At 44.3% G+C, this 25,525-nt stretch overlaps 1 protein-coding gene across 1 annotated transcript; it reads right to left on the bottom strand.

The window, feature by feature from the left end:
* Window positions 1-12,950: 12,950 nt before the first annotated feature.
* On the bottom strand, window positions 12,951-18,935 carry PPIF (peptidylprolyl isomerase F). The gene is made up of 6 exons (XM_069980895.1): window positions 18,730-18,935; window positions 16,532-16,562; window positions 15,252-15,340; window positions 15,005-15,101; window positions 14,522-14,597; window positions 12,951-13,453 (listed from the first exon to the last, which is right to left on the bottom strand). The coding sequence occupies exons 1-6, from the start codon at window positions 18,907-18,909 to the stop codon at window positions 13,318-13,320; spliced, it is 609 nt and encodes a 202-aa protein (XP_069836996.1). The 5' UTR covers window positions 18,910-18,935; the 3' UTR covers window positions 12,951-13,317.
* Window positions 18,936-25,525: the final 6,590 nt, after the last annotated feature.

The raw sequence follows: 25,525 nt of genomic DNA, 5'->3' as shown, positions 1-25,525 counted from the left end.
TAGAAAAGGCCGCTAGAAAGGCCTAGCGGTGATTTCCCTGAACCTAGGCCCGGAGTGGACTCTGTGCTTTAGCACCCCATGGGCAAACTTTATATATGTATAAGTTTTGGTGATACATGTTTCAACAATGTTATTAACGTATTGTCAATAATAAATGTACAAATTCTGTACAAAGACCTGTACAAAGGTAAGTTTAGGTGTTGTAATGGCCCCCAAGATCGCTGTGTCTCTTTTTCTTCATCATTCATCATCACCATTCGTAGTCATGTACTATTTTTTCCTCTTACCAAATCCGGCCATGGGACTCGGCGCACGCGGACCCTCTCCAGATTTAAAAGTGCTGTGTCTCAATCTCTTCCTGTGGCCTGACGTTAGTTAAGAAAGGTTCCTGCAAACTTCCTATGTCTGAGCGTTGATGTCATTTTGGTCCTGTAGAGGTTCCTTCCTTTTGCACTGCAAAGCATTCCTGTATGTGTATATACCCTTCCTGGTGTTCCTGTACTTTTTGTCCTGATTCCTGTGTTCCCACTGTGTTGTTCCTGTGTTCCTGCTGTCTTGCCCTGCACCCCGGAGGGCTCTTGGATTCCGTGTGCTCTTTCCCTATGGTGTGAACCTGATCTCCCCATGTTTTTTCCACCACTGAGTGAGCTTCACCGTCTGAAGTGCATCTGTGTCTGCATCTCCTGCATCTGTCACCTACTCCCTTCACCTGCATCAGCTGTCTTCTTGGTTGCTGGTACTGTTGGCTGACAACTCGGGTGACTAATACCCTTTGCCATGTGGTCTGCCCAGACCTGCTGTCTCGTGTCCCAGTCTTATTTCAAGAGGTAGCGTCCTGGCGTATATTGTGAAGAACGGAGCACTTAATACAGTGGAATCGCGTCCACTAATCCTCACAGATGTTGCATGTTTCAACATTGTTATTAAGCTATTGTCAAAAATAAATGTGCCATTCTGTACAAAGACGTACAAAGATAGTAATCGTTTTAGATAAATATACAGAATGGAAACAACCGTCTGCAGCTCCGGCTCGACTGCCCCTTTTCTTTGAGTGGCCCCTCAATGTTCTGGAAACGGGTGGAGGACATTGTCTCCCTTAGAATGGGCTCCCCTGTGATGCTGAGGCAGTTTGGACTCCACTACATAGAAGGCCTAGAAGGAAGGTGATTTCCATGAATCTAGACCCGGAGTGGACTCTGTGCCTTAGCACCCCATGGGCAAACTGTATATTCCAGTAAGTTTTGGTGATACATGTTTCAACAATGTTATTAACCTATTGTCAAAAATAAATGTGACATTCTCTACAAAGACACGATAGTAAGCATTTTAGATAAATACGTACAGGATGGAGACAATTGTCTTCAGTTTCGCCTTGACTGTCCCTTTCCTTTGAGTGGCCCCTCAATGTTCAGAAAAGGGGTAGAGGACATTGTCTCCATTAGAATGGGCACCCCTGTGATGCTGAGGCAGTTTGGACTCCGGACTAATAAGAACTTTTTGGCCACTATGAATGAGACCTGGATTTATTTGTATGACTCTGAAACCAAAGAGCAGCCAAAACAATGGAGGCACAGTGGTTCACCAGGTCTTAAGAAGTTTAGGGTGCAAAAATCAGCCACTAAGGTGATGGGGTCTGTGTTCTGGGATAAGGAGGGTATGCTTCCAGTGGACTACCTTCAAAATAGTTCCACAATCAATGCAAGGTATTACATTGAACTTTTGGACCAATTGAAGGCAGCTCTGAAGGCCAAAAAGCACGGCAAGCTCTCCAAAGGAATCTTGTTCCTGCAAGACAACACCTCTGCTCACACTTCACAAGGGACCACAGCAAAACTGGGGGAGCTAGGCTTCCAGCTGGTTGACCACCCACCTTATTCACCAGATATAGCTCCCTCTGACTATCATCTGTTTCCAAACCTAAAGAAGCACCTCAAGGGAACCAAATTTCACACCATTTCTGATGCCATGGCTGCTACAGATAAGTGGTTTGGGGCACAACCAAAATCCTTCTTTTTGCAAGGCTTACAGTACTTGGAATACCAATGTAAGAAGTGTGTTGACATCAGTGGAGAGTATGTGGAATACATTTAACATTTCATCTGGCTTCTATCTGGGTAAAGCCAAAGACTTATCAGCAGCCTTAATATTTATGTGGCATACCACTTGGCAGGGAAATATGCAAATCAGATGTTTTTTATTATTTCCAAATATGTCACACTTTTTAGAAAACATGGCAAGCCCCAATGTTAATAAGAATTACTAAAAGGACAAACTAGATAAACCAGGTGGTCTTTTTCTGTCGACAATCTTATTTGTTTCAATGTTTTTATATATAATATATTGGCTGACAATATAATGACAATGATTATTAATAAAAGCACTATATGGGTTGTTATTCACAGAACATAGATTCACATTGTAAACCTTTGAGGGCTGCTATTTTCATAGAGTCGCACTGTGTTATATGTTCATTAATAATGTGATACAAGAAAAACTCATGTGGCCTCCCCTTTCCTCCAAAGTACTATTAATAGTACTATAACTAATAGGGTGCCATAAAGCAGATGGTCCAAGATGCTGTTTATACTGTGTACAATGCCATACTGAGACATAGCTTCCTAACCTATTCTTGCTCTGGAGCCAAAATCAACAAATAGAGTTGCCCAGAGTCCTAAGCAAAGGGGAACTTGACTTTGGGCTTGGGTGACATATAGCCTCTGCAGTCTTGTCTGTATAACGCGATACACTTTAGCACAGGTGGTTCTGCTTAAAGAGGGAGGTTTATATGCCTAATGCATTGCCATGAGAAGCATGGGGTTCAGGAAAAAATATAACTTTCTGTCTTGTCTCTCCTTTCCTCTCTCTCACAAGAAGATCTGGAGAAAAACATTTCCCTCCCGGCCTCCCCGTTTTTAATCTTTACAACTGATTCTCTTTTTGTAAGTCTAATAATGCATGTATTATTGTAGATATTATCTGTTTGTGCGTGATACCAAGGTACCAGGCATTAATAATATCGATTTTATTTTCATTAGATTAGTTACAGTTTGGCTTTAACCCTCTAAGCCCAAGGGAAGGGCAATCCTTTAGCCATGGTTTCCTAGAGGTTTCTTCCACAGGGTGGTTTTCCACTCCTGAGTGCTGGAGGATGACTCCTGGAGGATGAGTCATGCTTTAGCTTTGTTTTGCACAATTTTCATAGTTTTTCCTGGACTTGTAGTTCTAAGTTATATTGTCTTGGTGGTGATACCCACCGGACACACAAGCACAGGTCCTCTGGTAGAATGGTAGTGCGGGTGCAGATGCGGCGCAAGTAATTGAGTGTTCAGCACTTAAACAAGTATTGAAACTTTACCTGTAAAAACATTAAGTAAAATACAATTAAGTACAAATGAGGGACCGCTCACAGGGACTAGTCTGAAATATACAACACTTGAGGTAGCTTCTAGGTAGAGTTGAAGGAGTAGAGAAAGAGTGGGTGTAGCAAAGGTAGTGTAGGGGCCATGTAAGGGCCCTTGTCTACAGGGCCGGTGTTAGGGCAGTTGCCCAGGGCCCCCATCTCCCTGGGGCCCCCTGCCACAGTTACATTATGTGTCAGGGGCAGGACCGCACAGACAGCGTCCTGCAGGCTCTGGCAGTGATCCCTGGCTGGAGCTAATAGCTGCTATCTGGGGTCGCACAGAGGCTGCAGGACGCTCTGCTCCCGAAGTGTAGCTCCCCCTCTTACTGCATCATGTGACCTGCCACCTGTACCATGTGACCTGTCTCCGTCCTCCTGGTGAGACTGCTGTAATGTACCAGCAGTCGGGACGATGGAGGAGAGGGCTGCAGTGAGCGGATCCCTGCCTGCCTGTGTGTGTATATGTGTGTATGTGTATATGTGTGTATATATATATATATATATATATATATATATATATATATATATATATAGTGTGTATATCAGCACTACTGACTCCACTGTCCAGCAGAAATGTTGAGGTGAATAGACTGTACATAGGAGCTGCAGCCATTCTCCGGCCTCATCAGTCCTATGTAATTGCTGCAGGTGAGGCCGGGGATTGGCTGCAGCTCCTATGAATAGTGTAACTGAGGCCGGTGATTGGCTACAGCTCCTATGTATAGATGTCACTAAGGTAATACGGTGTATTTTATTGAGAAAAAAATAAGGTGGTATTCAGTCCTTAGGTGGTGGTCACTCTATGGCGGTCAGTATATAGTGTCATTATGCAGTGGTCAGTCTATGGTGGTAATATTGGTCTGTATATAATGTATATATAGAGTCATTATGCAGTGGTCAGTCTATGGCGGTAATATTGGTGTATATATACAGAGTCATTAAGAGTGACCACCACATATCGCCATATACACTATATACAGACCAATATTACCGCCATAGACTGACCACCACATAATGACCCTACATACACACTCTATACAGACCAACATTACCGCCATAGAGTGACCGCCACATAATATTGGTCTGTATATAGTGTATATAAAGTCATTATACGGTCGTCAGTCTAAGGCAGTAATATTAGTCTGTATATAGTATCATTATGCGGTGATCAATCTATTGCGGTAATATTGGTCTGTATATAGTGTATAAATAGAGTCATTATATGGTGTCAGTCTATGGCGGTAATATTGGTCTGTATATGGTGTATATATAGAGTCATTATGTGGCGGTCATGGTGTGGTGCTAATATTGGTCTGTATATGGTGTCATTATGCAGTGATCAATCTATACAACACATCTTTACAACACTATCAGCAGTCCTGGCATGTAGCGGAGGCCCCGGCATGTAGCGGCAGTCCTGGCCTGTAGCGGGGGTCCTGAATCTGCGTAGGTCCTGGCCTGTAGTGGCAGTCCCGGCATGTAACCTTCTGAACTGACTGACTGTGACTAAGGGCCCTAATACACCGAGCGAAAATTGTCCTAATCCGGCCGATATCGCTCTGTGTATATAAAGACAACAGTCATCAAGTAATCATTGTCTTTTGGCAAGTTTAAAAATCATTGGCTGATGATCAGGTAGTATAGATCACAGACAAGGCCTGAGGACAACGGGGAACCTGACCAGGTAGTATATATCACAGACACGGCCTGAGGAAACCGGGGAACCTGATCAGGTAGTATATATCACAGACATGGCCTGAGGAAACCGGGGAATGTGATCAGGTAGTATATATCACAGACAAGGCCTGAGGACAACGGGAAACGTGACCAGGTAGTATATATCACAGACACGGCCTGAGGACACCGGGGAACGTGATCAGGTAGTATATATCACAGACAAGGCCTGAGGACACTGTGGAACGTGATCAGGTAGTATATATCTGAGGACACCGGGGAATGTGATCAGGTAGTATATATCACAGACACGGCCTGAGGACACCGGGGAACGTGATCAGGTAGTATATATCACAGACAAGGCCTGAGGACACCGGGGAACATGATCAGCTAGTATATATCACAGACACGGCCTGAGGACACCGGGGAACGTGATCAGGTAGTATATATCACAGACACGGCCTGAGGACACCAGGGAACATGATCAGCTAGTATATATCACAGACACGGCCTGAGGACACCGGGGAATGTGACCAGGTAGTATATATCACAGACACGGCCTGAGGACACCGGGGAATGTGACCAGGTAGTATATATCACAGACACGGCCTGAGGACACCGGGGAAACGTGATCAGGTAGTATATATCTTTATTGTTTACTATATGACAGCAAGGGCTGCACACACATCACTAATGAGATATATATATATATATATATATATATATATATATATATACTGTATTTATATATATACAGCCTTTGCCGCACGATAATTGAGCCATGTAGTAGGCTTGCTAAGCGAGCTCCATTCTACCAGAATGGCATCACTTCTCCGGAATATCAGGCTGTGTAATATGGCCCTTAAAGTGGCCATACACTTTCAGTAGCTGCTGGCTGAACAATCCTTCAGCTGACAATTATCTCTGCCATACGACCCCGTTCTCCCCATACACAGGAATGTTCAGCACATCTGAGTGTTCCTGTGTCCTCTATAGGAGGGGTAAGCCATAGCCAGACAGATCTGATGGTGGCTTGTCTCTCTGAGAACAAAGAGGTTGGATGTTGATTTTCTATCAAGCCCGAACCCCTATGTCCACTGATATAATCTGTCAGAGGACTGTCCAGAGAGCCCCATACACCTTACACTGATGACCGAACCCACCTGAAGCAGCAGGTACCACCAATAAAAGAGTAAAATATATGGGGACCTTAAATTGTTGCTACAATATTTCAGCATTTGGAGCCCCACCTTCAACTTTGCCCAGGGCCACATTTAGTCTAAAACCGGCCCTGCTTGTCTAATTAGTACAGTACCCTGCCGGGATTGTAGTGTAGATACTTGAAAAAAGAACTCCTCGTACTCACGTATAAATATATATATATATATATATATATATATATATATATATATATATATTATATGTATATATATAGACTTTGCATTTATGACTGCTTTCTGCCCCACCAGCTCAGCTTCACAAGGAAGGGTAGTATGAATCCCAGGCCTCAAAAACTGAGCAGCACTGGTTGGTAGATGTGTGGATTCCAGCAGATAGTCTTGACCTCAGACGTCAATATATGCAGCAGGATATTCTACGGCACACCAATCTTGTGAGAAAAAAATGTGAGAATTTATTAAAAAAAAGTACAAAATGCAGCAATCCATAGAAGGCAACATTTCAGCAGCATCACGCTACCATTTTCAGTCTGTTAAAGCTTTGGTTTGGTGGTACAGGAGTGAGGTAGACAATGCAGGTAAGTTATGGTGGACTTATTTTAACTCATAGAGGATGGTAAACCTCATGGTGGTGAACAGCCTTGGAAGTGGCCAGTCTGCCTTAAGGATGTCAGAATGGTAACATTATCCAGGGGTGGGCACGGTGGTTAAGCACAGGAGTATAAATCTTCAGTAGGGTCATTGGGGACCTTAAAGTAGACTGGCTCTACTAGAATGGCAAGCCAGAATGTGACGCTCCCCTGTCTAGCCGGGTGCTGTATGTCAGACAGCTGGGAATCTAACAGTATCCGAGAATCCCAGTGACCTAGCACTTCACCTGACTCCTGTGATTGTTTTAGTTCTGTGATTTATATAAAGCTGTGGCCATCTCAACACCAAAAAGTGTGTTTTGTGCCTTTATTGCACAGTCTGTGTTAATGAGTTGTTTCAAAGGGAATCGAGGGTCCATCCCATAGCCAAAAATCATGATTTTCCAATACATTCTCTGCTAGTGCTCCGTTGTGCTGTTCCCAATAGTCTCTAAGTAATTCTTGTATTTTTGTATATTGTGTCAAGTTATACATATATTAACATTTAGGATTTTTTTTATATTATGTTGGGCCCCAAAGCAGTACAGTGCCCCTCACTCTCAGTACAGGATTATGCCATCATAACAGTAGCTGGACAACCCCTATCAGCTCTTGCGGACCAGGTGCTGCAGTTCATTATATAGTTGCATATTCATTTGAATGCATGTAAATACACAGCTTTCACTTGGCGACTATTTATCTATCTATCTAGACTCCCACTGATCTTCCACTCTGGATATGTGCACACAGACAGAAACTCTGTTGCGTAATCCGTCGCGCGCGTCTCCGCCAGTGTCATAGACTCCATTCTATGCACAGGTGGATTCCTTCCTCCATCCAATGAACTTGATCATTCTTTGGACAGAGGAAGGAATCCGCCCCTGCATAGAATGGAGTCTATGACACGGGTGGAGACGCGCGCCCGCCACTGTCCCTGAGCATGTGCGAGCGACAGATTACGCAGTGGAGTTTCCGTCTGTTTTAAGCAGTGTGCACATACCCTCTCTTGGGAGAGAACAGGCTCCTCCCACTAACTAGAACGTTATCATGTAAAGCTATGGGGCTATGTAAGTGAATAGGCTTTTCTCATTCACAGCCAATACAAGCACAAAGCAGTAATATTACATAAGAACAATATGAAACTGTGCAATACAGCAAAACACCTATATCATACAACAATATAAGGGAAATGTCTGACAACTCTCACATGTTCTGCATAGCAAGCAGTGGGGCATCTATCTATCTATTTATAAAGTGCACAGCACCCTAAAGATATAGTAAAAAACAAACAAACAATATTTTAATGTTGGACTAATGTCACTTTGTTTTATTTTTGAAGCGTTGTGATTTTCTTGGACGTTTTTATATGTAGGTTCTTTCTGACGGCTTTTGAGGACCTCTAGTGGTAGTATTTAAGAACCGCAGCCAAATAGAAGTGCTGCTTGTACTATACCATCAGTGCATAATTGTATGGGGTCTGGGACTGCTGGGACACCTATCAGTTGCAACAGCTATGCAGTTTTTTTTTTAAGACACCTTACTGCTTTTGCCAGTGCTGAAATACAAGACAATGCATTTAGATGAGAATGGGGCTCTGTAAGCGAAAGCAGTTGTTGGTGTGGTTCCAACAAATAAACCCTTATTCACACAATATTATAGGGTTATGCCATCAAAGGGAAATGTATCTGGGTGCCTGGAAACCACAGAAATGTCCTGTCTGAACAGTGTCCTAAAAAAAAGTGTGACATGGTCAGTTCTTATGCTGGCCAGATGGCTGCAATTCTGTTATGCAGCTAATTTAACCCCTTTGGGACCAGGCTAATTTTCGTTTTTTCCTCTTTGTGCATCAAAGGCCATAGCACTTGCATTTTTACACCTACAGACCCACACGAGCCCTTATTTTTTGAGTCACTAATTGTACTTTGCAATGAAAGGCTGAATTTTTGCATAAAGTACACTGCAAAACCAGGAAAAAAAATTCAAAGTGTGGTGAAATTGAAAAAAAAAAAAAAAAAAAAAAAAAAAAAAAAAAAGCATTTCTTTTATTTAGGGGGAATGTGTTTTTACGCCATTCGCCCTGGGGTAAAACTGACTTGTTATATATGTTCCTCAAGTCGTTACGATTACAACGATATGTAACATGTATAACTTATGTTGTATCTGATGGCCTGTAAAAAATTCAAACCATTGTTAACAAATATACGTTCCTTAAAATCGCTCCATTCCCAGGCTTATAGCGCTTTTATCCTTTGGTCTATTGGGCTGTATGAGGTGTCATTTTTTGCGCCATGATGTTTACTTTCTACCGGTACCTTGATTGCGCATATCCGACTTTTTGATCGCTTTTTATTACATTTTTTCTGGATTTGATGCAACCAAAAATGTGGAATTTTGCGCTTTGGGATTTTTTTTGCGCTGACGCCGTTTACCATGCGAGGTCAGGAATGTGATTAATTAATAGTTCGGGCGATTTCGCACGCGGCGATAACAAACATGTTTATTTATTTACTTTTATTGATAACCAGGGAAAAGGGGGGTGATTCAGACTTTTATTAGGGGAGGGGGCTTTTTACTAATACTTTTTTTTTTTTTTTACACATATACTAGAAGCCCCCCTGGGGGACTTCTAGTATATACACTTTGATCTCTCATTGAGATCTTTGCTGTATAGATATACAGCAAAGATCAATGAGATCGGCACTCGTTTGCTTTCAGCTGCTGCAGTCGAAAACATACGAGTACCAAGCCGGGGACGGCGCCATCTTGGAGAGGTCCCCGGCCGGCTTCAGTTACGGAGATCGCTCCTCCGGGATAACGTCCCGGAGGAGCGATCTCCGCCACTAGACACCAGGGAACGGCTGAATCCGGTAATCGGATGCAGCTGTCATGTTTGACAGCTGCATCTGATTACTGTATTAGCGGGCACGACGATCGGACCGTGCCCGCTAATACCGGCGGTCCCGGGCTACAAGCGGCACCCGGGACCGCCGCGGTTCAGAGCGGGGTCGCCGCTCTGAACGTTGAAATTGAGTGGATGGCCACCATTTAAAGAGGATGTACCACCCGGTACATCCTCTTTTACCTGAACCCACGGATCCCGTGCACCACCGGGTGGTACATCCTCTTTAATGGCAAATAATTGCTGTTTTGAAATAACGGCTGTTATTTGTTATTAAATAGCAGCCATCCACTCCATTTCAAGAGTGTGTGAACATAGCCTAAGGCTGGACACAACTTTTGCACTGTGTTTTTTTTTCTTGGGGGGGGGGGGGGGGGTGATGGGGACTGAAACAAAAAGCCACAAAACATCTTAAAAAAAAAAACAACAAAAAAACAAAAGAGCATAGAAACCTGCTGATTCCGCCTCTAACTCCACGTGCGCATCTCCGCACGTGCCATAGACTCCATTCTATGGTGTGGTGGATTCAGTCATCTGTCCAAAGAATGAACCTGTTTGTTCTTTGGACAGATGGCGGAATCCACCAGTCTACGGCACAGGTGGAGATGTGCATAGCCGTGAGTGTCGGAATCCGCACGGATTCCTAACTGTGAACCCACCCTTAGGGGATATTTATTAAGGCCGGCGTACTCAGTCTCCCAAAAGGCTGACTTTACACTGCCTTAAAATCCTGGAAAAGCGCCATGGCTTTTTTTTAGTTTTTTTTGCAAGCGGCCAGGTGTTAGCTGGAATTTAATTGAAGGTTAGGATATACCTTACCAACAAGGCAAATGCAGCATGCTGAGGGTTTGGTTTTCTTTTTTGTAAACTGTGGGTATGGTGTGCTGTGTGTATGGAGTTTGTCACTTTGTGGTCCAGCAACTAGGTTTTGTGATGGCAGAGGGGAAAAAAAAAAAAAAAAGTTGTGTGTGAATGCACCATAAGGGTACAATTTGTCCTCTGGGATAGCCCTTTAAGGCCATGTTTTCAGTTTTTCTACCTTTTTTTGTTGGTCTTACACAAAGAAACTAAACAAAACACTTAATGAGAGAAAAAAAAAAAAAAAAAAAAAAAAAAAAAAAAAAAACACCACACACACCAACAAGATACTGGCATAAGCTAATGAATGAACAATAAGCTGCAGTTTTCATGGCCACGTAGCCTGCTAGTCGTCTTACAATCACACGTCCCATATACCCCAGACACACACACGTGCTTTCTCTTTTCTGAATACCCTGAAGGAGCAAATAGGTTACATAATTTAGACCACAAGACATTGTTTTATTAAAATAAAATTTAATTAGTCAATTTTTTTTAACAAGCCAAAATCTGTTAACCAAAATTACAAATATTTTGTTTATAAAAATAAAATAAATGAGTTTGGGAAAACAAAGTTTTGTTTGTAAACAAATCCTATAAAACAATAAATAGACGTTTTCTGATAGCCGGTGTACAAAACATGTCTAGAATGTGTTCATTATTTCACTGTATCGTATTAACACATAGAAGGCAGACTAAGGCTAGACAATGTACAATGTAAACTTGTACCAGAAAAATAAAGTCCTACTTTACCTTATCCTTTCCTATTGCTACAGCAGATACATTGGATGGGTACCCAGTCTCTAACAACAAATGTAGGACATTCACTTGCATAAGCCATACAGAACAAGGACTTCTTCCCAGATTTCCATATGCCCTATACAACCTGAGTGTAATGTACATGATTGGCACCTGGTTAATGCCAATGTGAGACAGCCCCAAGAAGGGAATGTGTCTCACAAGACAGTGGGGGAGACTTATAACCTGGCTTTAAACATAATTTTCTATCTTTTTAAAACCTACTACAAGAGAACACCATATATTAGTTAATAGATCACAGGTATGATAGGCAAGGTCTGAAATGCAAGTTTAACATTTAGCGTTCTAGTGTGAACACACCTATAAAATAGCGACCGAGTGCATCTTGAAGACCGAAATCTCACGTGTTGCGGCTGGTGACTGCAAACACAACAGTTGTCCAAAATCTAAATCTGATGTTTTTTTTGCTTCAGATTGCACGACTTTGCTTTTGATGACCGCAAGTTGCAGACAATTTGCCTAAATATTTGTCACAATAAAAATCGGCTATTGTGCAACCCATTGTCGCCATATAGACCTAGCTGATTAGTACTAGAATGACTTGTCAAAGGTTGTAAAATGTATTACAGCAGGTGATACAAGGATCACCAGTAAAAGTACCATATAATATATTAAATGACTACTGTCATTTCAGAACACTTTGCATGAATAGTAGATGTAGGAAACTTTTTATACTATATCTTATCAGAGAAAAATGCTTTTTTTAATCCTCTTATCAAGGTTCTCCCCCCACCTACTACCCTTCCAAAAAATGAAAGAAAAAGCAGATCAATTCTACAAGCCTATGGTGGAGAAAGGCGAGGATGGAGATGAGGGAGTAGCTGCAGAGGCAACAAAGTTACCACAAAGAAGCTGCTGAAAGTGACAGATCTCACCCCAGTGCTTAATACACATCTTAGAGTGTTCATTAGATCTCTATAATATTTTCTATGCTGCTGCTTATTAGGGTATGTATAGAGGTATGTGTAGAGTATGGCAGACACGCTAGACATTCGGCTGCACCCACTAGCTCATGCACAACTGAAAATTACAGATGAAGCCTGCAAATCAGTAATCTGGTGTAATGTGCCGTATAAAAGCTACATAACTGCCAGAAACAGAGATACTCCTAATGTACATACACACAGATCATCATGAAATGAAACCTGTAGCTTAAAAGAACCATACACATGGCCCACACCCACAGGGTGACAAATCCATATGAACCAATAGGTACCCCTTATGCAGCTAAAGCCATTGCCATCAACCTTGGCATTACCGAACCTACATACAGCTTAGGAGGAAATCTCAGTGAAATCATTTGAGCAATGCTTCACTACCTGGGATATCACAGACACAGCAGCATAACAGCCACCATAGAGATGAGAAATACAACCTAAGGGAAATGTAAGGGGAATAGACCCATTTATACCCCACAGATACAACACCAGTGCAATAGTGTATCTACAGCCAGGAACATGAAACCCATTACAGCAATAATATAGAAGTCCAGGCAGTGAATATACTTTATGAAATGAAGCAATTCACAGATAATCGGTGAAGACAGTGCATATTCATTGAAGGATCAAGTGTAAATTCATCCAGGTTATTTCAATGTGTTTAGTTCTTTTTCCATATAATTTCATATTGAGTCAGAGCGGGCTCCAGTAACTTCATCTTCCTAATCTTTCTAGCCACTTCTACAATAATAATATAACATATTACAGGCTCAGTGAAGCGGCACACCATCCAGTTCTTAGTTTTCCCCTAGTTACCCCATTTATTGACATGAATACATTTCACATTGTACATAATAGTAGTTTAGGTGTCCAGAAATTCACAGCTACCAAGTGATTTATGTAAAATGTGGCAGTAACCACATTAATCGAGCTCTCCACAGTCTGATATGACTATTTTCTTGGAAGGACGTCCATTCTTGCTGCCGAGAGCTTCCATTTTCTTTACGACCTCATAGCCGTCTTTAACATGCCCAAAAACCACGTGTTTGCCATCGAGCCTGGAATGACACATAAAGTAGGTGTAACAGCCAGTTACAAGAGTAAGAGGTAACATTCAGGATTTCTTTGGGAGTCAGATGACAGCCAAGTAAACACCAATAGACACTTAGGGGGACATGTATCAAGCAGTGTACCTTGTGCTCCTTAGTATTTTTTGGCGTAAGTGTGATGTGCACAGCCCTTCGTCAGATTTACTAAACAGTGTAGCTCGGTGTATGTGTGAATATGACAGCTTACTCCAGTTTTTTGCCTTCTTGACATTTGTGGGCGTGGTTATCCGTAAGAATATTCTCAGCCGGGATTTATCATGTGAGAATTTTGAAATTTTCGCATTTTCGTTCGCATCTGTACTCCAGTCCCAGGGTAGCGGAACTTTTTTAACCAGGGTCAATTCATGAATACCTGCAGTAAAATGCACAGCGCCAGGGAAGCTATAGCAGGTGATTTATGAACCAACATGTGAATGTTCATAAATACCTTACTAGGCTGCAAAGATATAAGCCAGTGCACAGTGCTAAAAATATTCGCAAAAAAAGGTGCAAATGATAAATGTCCCCCTTAGTGGGTGGGGGAATGGCAGACTCCTTGTTAGTAATCTGGTTCAGGGAAAGTAATTTAGATTCAATATGTGCCATAATTACAACTTATGTCCATGGCTGCGATCAGAGGTATCACCTACCCCAGCCATTAGCTGCAGACTGCATCCCAATAAACTGTTTTCTTTAACTATAGTTAGGATATATTAACAAAAGATGATAAATACATGCTACCCCCCCCCCCTTTCCCAAGCATTCACCGATGGGCGTACAAAATTGCTGATAATGCTGGCAACATTGGTGAATGCATGTACATATTGGCTTTGGGGAATATGTCCTTACAATACTTAGATGCCAAAGCACAATGGTGGATGTGTGGAGATTAGATATCTATCAGAATCTAGTATGAACAGAAATAAATTGGTAAACAGCAGTCTGCATGACAGTGCACGGTTTTCTACTACCTATGGTCTGGCAGGTCACATGTTCCCAGCATGATCCTCTATGAGTTACATAGAAAGTCATACTCACCATTCTGTTTTTGTAGTGCAGATAAAGAATTGAGAACCATTTGTGTTTGGCCCTGCATTCGCCATGGAGAGGATACCTATGTAGGCAGGAAACAAAAAAACAAAAACAATCTCATTAAAATATTGACCTCCTCCTCTCCCCCCCCCCCGACCTCTATATCGGGTCCCAGGCTTTATTAATAGAGTTATGGGTAAGGCACATGACCCGCGGCTCTATTATTCCTATGGAGCCAACGGGAAGAGCCGAGTACAGCATTCTTCCAGCGTACTCCACTCTGTTACTTGATAGGAATGAGTAGAGCACCTTGTCACATGAATAAAGCCGTAAGTACAGCATAATACCAAAGAAGTCAGGGGCCCAGATACGGAGATCGGCCGAGTGTACAGAGGTTGGATGTTAGCCAGAAGACGAGATGTCATTCTGATGGTTGTTTTAAGGTCCATACAAGCAGCCCCCTGGATAACCATATTGATGGCCACTTACCTGGTCCAGTGTGTTTCAAAATGAAGTTCTCATCATGAAAGCGGCTTCCATATATTGATTTACCACCAGTGCCATTATGATTAGTAAAGTCTCCACCCTGTAGGGAAAGTGATGATATTTATTCATTTGTTTTATACTAGTACTCTTTGGTGTGGCCATAGGCAGTTCATATGTATTCTCGCTATACCTAAAATGTTGCTGTTTATGAAAGAAAGCAGCCTTTAAAAGGAAAGAACGGTTTACATACCTGGCACATAAAGCTGGGAATTACTCTGTGAAAAGTGGATCCCTTATAGCCAAAGCCCTTCTCTCCAGTGCACAGGGACCGGAAGTTTTCTAGGGATTAAAAGAAAAAAAAAAAGACTTTAAATCACTAGTATTAGGAGAAAATCTATTTTAATAAAGCAATAGAATCAGAATGCAAGCCCCCTTTTGCTGTACGAGTTTGCTGTGGCTCAGCCATGTGTTTTCAATGGTGGGAGGGGAAAAAGCAAGTACCAGATGCTTCATTTACTGTGTATAGGAATCCTTATAGTCTAACTAAACATCAGGGAAGCCAGGAACCATCTACTAGCCACAGATTACTACTATATCCTAGGATATAAGCCAGTCTATTATTAGATCAGACATAACAATTGCAGCTCATTTCATGATCGCCCCAATCCCCTACATGTCCAGCTAGAAGAATATAGGTGCTCTAGCCGAAGAAAACTGTGGTGTGACTCAACATAGTGAGAACAAAGACTGAAGTACAAGCAGGGCCAAGCATAACAGTGTATGGCCAAAACCAAATCCTAGAGGTCTCAGGATCTGGAGCGACCAGCTAACCCGTGTAGTCGCTCTAAAATAAGAGGAGTCTTTAATGGACAATTCCTTTAAAGCGACTCTGTACCCACAATCTGACCCCCCAAACCACTTGTACCTTTGGATAGCTGCTTTTAATCCAAGATCTGTCCTGAGGTCCGTTTGACAGGTGATGCAGTTATTGTCCTAAAAAAGCAACTTTTAAACTTGCAGCCATGTGTCAAACGGGAGTATCTGTGCCCTAACTTTGCAGCACCCCTCCATCCCTCCTCCCCACCCTCTTCCTCATTAGGAATGCCACTGAAACATTTTCTCCATGCTGAACATTGCACAGGTGGTTAACGATCCAGCCCATGTTCAGTATTCACACAGCTGACGAATAGGAGATAATCTGCCTGGAGCATTCCTAATGATGAAGAGGGTGGGGAGGAGGGATGGAGGGGTGGTGAAAAGTTAGGGCATAGATACTCCCGTTTGGCACGGGTTGCAAGTTTAAAAGTTGTTTTTTAGGAGAATAACTGCATCACCTGCCGAATGGACCCCAGGACAGATCTTGGATTAAAAACAGCTATCCAAAGCGGTTTGGGGAGGGTCAGATTGTGGGTACAGAGTTGCTTTAAGAATCATAAGGGCAACTGTGTTCTAAACCCATTGCCTGCTCCAGGCAGCATCATACCCCACAGGACAGAAGCTTTTTATTACAGTGAAGTAGATGACACTTACCTGCAGTTTTTGGAACCACATCTGCTTTCAACTGCAAGAGGAAAAAAAAAAAAAAAAGGGATAAGTGTGCAAAGTGAATTATAGAAGAATATGCAGCGAACATATCCCAAACACAATGCCTAACTAGCTATTCTACACAACATGCGCTTGCATCACTACCAGCTATAATAAGCTGTACACGCCGCTATGTTTTGTTCCTGGTTTCGAGCTGACAGCAGTGAAATGCAGATACATGTCTGAGCAGGACTTCCCCTCCAACAACTTCCGGCACCGCACAGTATGGGGCAGAGAATATCAGCGTATATAGAGGAGGACAACAATGGACGGAGACAAGTGAGAGAGGACCCTACAGAAGCTTCTGCACTCAATTTACTTACAATACAAGCTGTGTATTCTGGAGGGAAGCAAACAAATGGGAACATTATTCATGTTTTAAAGTCTTGTTTGTTCATAGGGACAGATAACATGCTGGTGAGCACTGGAGCCAAGTCAGGACTGACACTGTTATTGGGAACTAATAGGTACTAAGAGTCACTGCTGCAACCAGGCATGACAGGTGCCAGGTTGTTAGATGACCTGGTGCCCCCAGTAGAAGAAAAAGTTTTGTACTGAATGGGCTACATTTTCTATAGCTGGCACCTTCATAAGAGAGGAGGTCAGGGACTGCTGGAGTATGGGGCAGGAAGGTAGACTACAATGTACTGTCTGGAGGAGGCTACCATTTACCGACAAAACCGATGACCAAGGTATCCCAATGAGGATAATAATTTTTCAGGAAAACAAAGAAACCCAAGACATTGATGATCAAAATATTCTGATGATTAATAACCAAACAGGTTGGACGACACAATATAAATTATTCCAGGGAAACCCAAAGAACACACCTGTCCTGGAGCCTCTTCCAGACGGAGCCATGTATTATGCTGCTATATGTGGGGGCACAGCTCCGCCACCTACTGTACACGGCTGATGGATTTCCTCCCCCATTACCTCCTATAGAACAGATCCGCCTGATGATCTCACACATGTATGTTAGCACCACGTGAAGCTCATTTACAGGGATGACTTACATAGCTGCACAAAGATGTTAACTTTACAGGACTAATAAAACTATGCCGATCATTACATAGCTGCTGAATGAATAAGAGGAGGAATAAAACACCACGTAGGTGATAGGTATGTGGCGAAAGGTTGTGCGACGGCCAACATGACCAATGTCACTGCTTATCCAACCAGCCTGGATTGTGTGACAGCACAACTGTACAGTGTTTACCGAGAACAATGCCTTAATCCATATTATAATAGATGAATATGTATAACAAATAAGGGAACAGGCAGGTCCACGCCATCGCACTGGGTAAACTGGTGCTGCTCCCATCAGCAAACATCACAGAACGGCCAGCTATACACTTTCCACTTGGCAGTCTAAGGGACTAAGGTCACCTTGCATGCACTTGGGGACAAATATTGCAGACGCACCATCAAAGATAACAGACACCATGACCTTGACTGAAGCAAATGAAGAACGACCATAGACATACACAATACAGGAGACATTAAAGCCCGTCTCCTGCTGCAGGACTGGGAGAGGGAGTGAAGAGCCTAGCTGAGTGCTTCTCCTGGCTACATCTAATGACTGATGAATACCAATAAGTGTGCTCTCAGCACAACAGCACACAAGGCCATTAGATCACTCTAAACTAGTGACGTCCAACCTGTGGCTTCACAGGTGTCAGTGCATGCTGGGAGTTGTAGTTTGGGAGCAGCTGGATACCATTGGTGTAGTCCCAGAAGCAGACTATGCATTGTCACTAGTCAGGTTGGCTATGATCCCTATGGCTGGTCACCAGAATCCCATGGAGGTTACATAACATTAGAAAAACAAGTCTGCTTTGATCTAAAAACAGCGCCACCCCTGTATTTAGGTTGTGTCTGGTATTGCTGCTCAGGCTCATTCATTTCTACAACAACAAAGCAAATAGAACAGTAGATACAACAATATTATAGCAGCAGCCTGTACTAGGACCAGGCCAAGGGTAACAGGTCACTCCCTGCCGCACATAGGGGGCGCTATAACCCCTCCTGCCTGTGACATAACCTCTCCAGTGACCTGCAGGGCCTGCTGCCCACACTAGAGGGCGCCACATAGGACCATCACTACATGCTCCCACTCTATGTGCCCCGGAGCGGCCGCTCACCTCCAGCACGATGCGTCCCAGTGGCTGGTTGTCCGCTACTACATCCATGTACACCTGAGGGTTTCCTTTACGGGAGCTATCGCCGCTGCTGCCGCTGCCGCCTCCGCTGCACGTCCTTACGGAGGTGAGCACCCCGGGCCGGCAGATCCTGAGCAGAGAACGACTGGAGCACGACAGCATGGTGAGAGATGTGTGATGTGTACGGCAGTGCCCGGCCGCAGCTATATACTCTGCTCACAGCGACACTAGCGGCCGGCCGCGGTACTGCACAGGGACTCCAGGAATGTACAGTACTGTGACCGGGAGACGTGTGACACGTGAGGGTGATGTCCTGATGTCCGGTCACCGGGACGTCCTGTAGTCGCTGGTACATTCCTGCCCTCATACAAATGCCATCACAATCCAACAGAACAGAGCTTTCCACTTGTGCAAAACTACAACTCTTATCACCCTGCATCCTGCCCAGTCTATGTCCCCAATACACCAATACCCCAATACAAACCACTGCAAAGCGCTAGATGAATGGTGGGGCAGATTGGTGCACTGTATCAGCAGTAGTCCTGCCCCCAGTGTACCGACCTGCCTAATTTACATATCAATAAAACAGTTTTTTTACATGAATAGACTGCGGTCCTTTTTTTGAACTGCCACCGAGTTCCAGCACACAGTGCCTGTCTATTACCGAGCACCGGCCTGGCATAAAGCACTGGAGGTGGGCCCACCGCCCCCGCAGTGTGACCATCTTCCCTCTGTGATGGGGCCCCATTGATTCTAATGAAGCAGAGGGTTTTGTCACACTGAGGGCCGGCGGTCCTGCCTCCATTGCTTCATGCCAGTCCGGTGCTCGGTAATAGACCATTGCCAGGCATGGAAACTGGGCAGTGATTCAAAAAAAGGGCTGCGGCACTGATCTATTCATGTAAAAAAAACAAAAAAGCAATGTACCTAGTGGTACATTCGCTTTAATGAAAACCAACGCATATTAAAATTTGTCACCATTACCATTAGCCAATATCAGTAGGTTATAATTCTACAACCTGCTTATAGTTAAGTTTAATGAATTCACCAATGTCTTTCTAATCTTATATTTCATTGTACAGACATACATCTTGGACTTATTTGGTTGCTATGGGCAACTGCTCCACCGATCCTTGCGTGTGTGTGTGTGTATGTCTGTGTGTGTGTTCGGGGTGGGGGTGGGGCGTTACCTGAACAATTTTCCCAGTAATTTTTACTATTTTTTATTTTTTGTCCACAATTAGATCCACGTGTACTTGGTGTTACGTGGCCTGGTCCATATTGGCTCACCCTCTAAGAATGCACATGAGACCTGAGACAATGCAGTGCAGGGCAATGGTAAGTACTCCAGCTTTACATTCTGTTACCGATTACCTCACACAGCCCATAATGTACATGGCGTTGTGTCATAGGCAGTGATACCTACAGATACATGACACATTGTTGAACATTGCTTCACAGGGCATTAGCTGTCATAGCGTCCAGACATACTGTCACATTTCTTTACTGTCTGTCACATGTCTAATAAATAGACCAAGTACATTCTGTATATTTAGAAGGCTCTGTGTTACTCTACAGTTTCTTTTGTACATTGGAGTCTACTTACTTTTCTTCTACTGTAGGAAATCATGGAATAAGCTTCTAATAATACAAAGTATGGTTTACAGCAGGGGCGTTGCTAGGGTCTTAAAACATCCGGGGCACGGGCCCCCTGAGTTGATTTCTGCAGTGACGTTACACACACACACACGCTATATATATATATATATATATATATATATATATATGTGTGTAACTTTTTTTTAAACAGATGATCGAATTGAAATTGAAATTGTGACTCACAGTTGACGTCTTCTCTGATCAGATTCGCTCACTTTTCTCTTTCTTTTCCATTCAGCCGGAGCCATAACCCTTCTCTTCAGAATCTGCCAGGAAAAACATTTTAGGCTCCTTGCTCCAGCACACACAGTAATTAGTTCTCCTCTGTGCCCTATATGCCCTATCTGTGCTCACATAGGCCTTTTCTCTACCCCCACATAGTTGTAGCTCCCCCTTCCCTCTGTGTCTGCATAAATTATAGGCCTCAACTGTGCCTCCAAATAGTATAGCCCCCCTGCTCAGCATCCTCCCTATATAGAATAACCCCCCTGCTGTGCAGCATCCCCATATAGAATACCCCTGCTGTGCATTATTCCAGTATAGAATACCCCAGCTGTGCACCCAAATATAGTAATAATGCTCCCTGCTGTGCCATCCCACATTGTTAAATGCCCCTACTGTGCCTCCATATAGTAATAATGTCCCCTGCTATGATCTCATATAGTAATAATGTCCCCTGCTGGGCTCCCATATAATAATAATGTCTCCTGCTTTGCCCACCATATAGTAATAATGCCTCCTGCTGTAACCTCATATAGTAATAATGCTTCCTGCTGTGCCTCAATATAGTAATAATGCTTCCTGCTGTGCCCCAATATAGTAGTAATGCTTCCTGCTGTGCCCCAATATAGTAGTAATGCTTCCTACTGTGCCCCAATATAGTAGTAATGCCACCTACTGTGCCTCCATATAGTAATAGTGTCCATGCTGTGCACCCAAATATAGTAATAGGGCTCCTGCTGTGTTCCCCATAGTAAAAATGCCCCCACTGCTGTGCCCTCTATATAGTAATATAGCACCTACTGTACCCACCATAGTAATAAAGTTCCCCCCTCTGCCTACAATAAACCTGCCCCCTACACACACCCCACCTGACCCCCCCTACATACTACCCCCATCTGAGCCCCCCATACACACACTACTACCCCCCTCTGAGCCCCCCCACACACACTACTATCCCCATTTGACCTCCCCATACACACACTACTTCCCCCCATCTGACCTCCCCATACACACACTACTACCCCCATCTGACCTCCCCATACACACACTACTACCCCCATCTGACCTCCCCATACACACACTACTACCCCCATCTGAGCCCCCCATACACACACTACTACCCCCATCTGACCTCCCCATACACACACTACTACCCCCTATCTGACCTCCCCAAACACACACTACTACCCCCATCTGACCTCCCCATACACACACTACTACCCCCATCTAACCCCCCCCATACACACACTACTACCCCCTATCTGAGCCCCCCATACACACACTACTACCCCCATCTAACCCCCCCCATACACACACTACTACCCCCTATCTGAGCCCCCATACACACACTACTACCCCCATCTGACCCCCCCCATACACACAATACTACCCCCTATCTGAGCCCCCCATACACACACTACTACCCCCATCTGACCCCCCCATACACACACTACTACCCCCATCTAACCCCCCCCCCATACACACACTACTACCCCCTATCTGAGCCCCCCATACACACACAGAGTACTATCTGGTCACCATCCCCACACACTGCCAGCCCCCCGCCCCCCCGGGTTCCAATACTATTCCCCACACACTCCCCCACCTGATATCACACACACTACACTGCCAGCCCCCCCTCCCAACACGCACAGTAACCCCCCCGGGGGTTACAATACTCACCCCGAGCTGCAGCCTGAGGTGGAGGAGCGCGGCGGGGGAGAAGCTTGGCCCCGCTACAGCCGGCTGTGACGTCCCTGGAGTGCAGGCGGGCCAGAGCGTGCAGCGTCCACTGCGGCCCTCTGTCCAATGAAGAGCGGGGTGACGTCACGAGGTGTCCGGAAGTGATGCCGGCCGATCCCGCTCCTGCGGCCCGCCAGCGCTGAAGTAACAGCAGCCTGGGGCCTCTGATAGTGATCTATCACAGACCCCGGCTGCTGTTATTTCGGCGCTGGCGGGATCAAAAAGACTTTCGGGGCTAGGCTGAAATCATTCGGGGCTTGGGCCCCGAATGATTAAGCCTAGCGACGCCACTGGTTTACAGACATGTCCACCAAGGCCACCGTACATACCATAGAAGCCGACCCAGCACCTGCTATGGGGTTATTGGATACAGGGGGTGTAGCTTTGGTGAGTCTTATTCATATTGTTATTGGGTGGGAAAAGCCCAAAAGCATGAGAATGCCAAAAAGTGGAAAATGTTTTGTGGCCCAATCTGGATAATGAGGAGGAGGCCCCTTTAAGCCAGCATGACAGCATTGCAAGTCTGACTTGTCAAACCCTTGGGGATCAGCTGGTATAAGGCCTGAGGCCAGGGAGCCTCCTTGTGACTACTCTGCTAGATGCTGGATTTACTTCGATGTATTTATTTAGTTACATCATGTATTATAGTCCAGCGCTAAATCCAGACTTCAGGTGACTGCTACTACACACCTACCTCCACATAGTGCTGGGCTCCTGTAATGTGGAGTACCGTGCTGAGGTTTGGACACTCTCTTTTTCCTGATTAGAATGTCTATGTTTCACAAAATATAAAACCCCAGAAAAAACTCTATACAAAAGGACAAAAAAGCAGGGATATTGGGGGGAGGATGGGCTATAATACAGGATGAAACACAGAGCCAAAGCAGTGGGTATAGTGGTACTCATTAAGCTGATATTCGCACCTATAGGCTATGTTCACACTACGGATGAGACCGGCCGTTCCGTGACTCCGGCCGGGTCACGGAACAGCCGGTCTCAGCCCGGATCATCACAGCCGAGCTTCCCATAGCCCACAGTGAAGCAAGCGGCCGGAGGCGCTCGCTTCACTGTATGAACTGCCAGGTCCTTCTGCGGACGGGATTCATTGAATTCCGTCCGCAAATAATGAACCTGTCAGTTGTTTGCGACGCCGCATGGGAACCGGCCGGAGCGTATACGATGTGTGTACGCTCCGGCCGGGATCCCATAGCAAACAATGATATGTTCCACCCTGCAAATCTACGGCTGTAGTTCTGTGGCGAGAACTACGGCCGTAAATTTACGTAGTGTGAACATAGCTATAGCCTGTGCCATAAGTGTCTGATAGATGTGATAGGGTGACCTTTAGGATCCAGTGCTCTTGCCATAGAAAAGGGTGTTTCCCAGCTCCTAATCAGCCTGGTGAAGCTACTGGAATGAATGGAGAGATAGCCAAGAGACATAGCAGAACACGTGACTATGAATAGCAAGGAATCTGACTATGAACAGGTAGAATTGACATCCCGCTGCAAGTATGTAAGCGGCAGCCCCATTACATCCCGTGGCCCAGTGCATACATTACCCGGTCCACGCTCCGGCTTGTTCGGTGGCTCCCGGCATCCTGACATCCCGCTCAGCCAATCAGTGCGTTGTCCCGCTGCAGTGCACTGATTGGCTGAGCAGTCCAGATGCCGGGAGCCACAGAACAAGCCGGAGCGCAGACTGGGATGACAATTCCGCTTCGATTCTGTAATCCTATTGAAACTGACAGGAGGGGAATCGCAGCATTTTGCTGCGAACTTGCATCGTAAAATTCTCTGCGATTCTGTTATGTGTAAACCCCTTCTTTAAGGGTCCTATTAGACTGTCCCATCAATAATGTAAAGGAGTGCCGATCTGCTAGATGGGGCTTGTATACTGGGCCTTTTACACAACTCGATAATCGTTTAGCAAGGGCTGCACGGACATTCTTAGCATTATCCGTGCGGCCCTTGCCCTAAACTGTATACATTACCTCTCCACGCTCCCCGGTGTTCTGCCCTCTGCTTCCTGGAGCAGCCGCTGTAGCTGCAGAGCAGTCTCTGAATTGACAGGCCGCTCAGCCAATCACTGGCCACGGTGGTCCGGGCCTGTGATTGGTTGAGCGGCCTGTTAATTCAGGGAAGCTCTGAAGCTACAGCGGCGGCTCCAGGAAGCAAACAGAGGGCAGAAGAACATCGGGGAATGTGGAGAGGTAATGTATACAGTTATTTGATCATTTCTGTCAATATAAGCAAAACATTAAAGGGGAACTCTGGATAAGATAAGTTTTCTATTAAAAGTACATTAAAAATTATATAGATGGGTCTATACAATGTATTACTGTATCTGTGCGGTTCTGTCCCTCTGGTAGCTGATAGAAATCCAGGAAGTGAAGAAAATGGCCTCTATGCCAATTCACATTGTCTCCTGCTCCTGCTGCTATCCCCCCTTAGGAGACAAATCTTCCATGCCTCTGTCTCACATTGTGTGTGTTTGCTGAGTACAGGCTGATGATGCAGACAGGGGGCAGGGAGTGATCTCACAGGAGGCTTTGCTGGATTCCCCAATCCCCTGAGTGATCCACCATCTCTGACCGGCCAGAAGCAGGTGCTGCACTAATTTTACTGATTGTGATGGGTGGGGGACTGTGATGATCAGCTGAGGGAAAGCATTGCATTCTGGGAAATGCTCAACCAGGGAGGACAGAAACACAATACAGAACAAAACCCCCCCAAACAAATGGATTTTTGGTAGTTTCAAAACTGGAATAGATAGGTAAGTAATGCGTTATGCTTCTACAGAAGTTTCATTTTTTTTAACCTCTACCTGGAGGTCCCCTTTAACCATTTATGAATACATATCTTTTAGGTCCAGTGTATTTTTATTGTTTGCCAAATCTTTTTACAATTCTGGTAAAAATATGGCATTACCACTTCATAATTTAATCACTGTACATTCTGGCTTCCTAAGACACACCTCAAAGACAAGAAATCATTATAATCAACAAAAGTTTTTACCAAAAGTAGAGAATAAAATATGGCATCAACTTGTAATTTGCAATTCTAAAACACTAACACAAATCTTAAAATGGAAATAAATCTCTATCGAAGGTATAGACCTTATCAAGCTGTAGGACTTAGAAACATATACTAAA

The sequence above is a fragment of the Dendropsophus ebraccatus genome, chromosome 8 (genome assembly GCF_027789765.1).
Source record: "Dendropsophus ebraccatus isolate aDenEbr1 chromosome 8, aDenEbr1.pat, whole genome shotgun sequence".
In the NCBI taxonomy this organism is placed as follows: Eukaryota; Metazoa; Chordata; class Amphibia; order Anura; family Hylidae; genus Dendropsophus; species Dendropsophus ebraccatus.
The sequence above is the reverse complement of the archived record's forward strand: the minus strand, read 5'-3'. Positions and strand labels throughout refer to the sequence as shown.

Bases quoted from the DNA above. Each gene is read 5' to 3' on its own strand.
- PPIF (XM_069980895.1), bottom strand. From the start codon at position 18,909: ATGCTGTCGTGCTCCAGTCGTTCTCTGCTCAGGATCTGCCGGCCCGGG. The intron at 15,341-16,531 runs GTAAGTGTCATC...TTTAATCCCTAG, and splicing joins TGTGGTTCCAAAAACTGCAG to AAAACTTCCGGTCCCTGTGC. The intron at 13,454-14,521 runs GTGAGTATGACT...GTGTCATTCCAG, and splicing joins TGCACTACAAAAACAGAATG to GCTCGATGGCAAACACGTGG.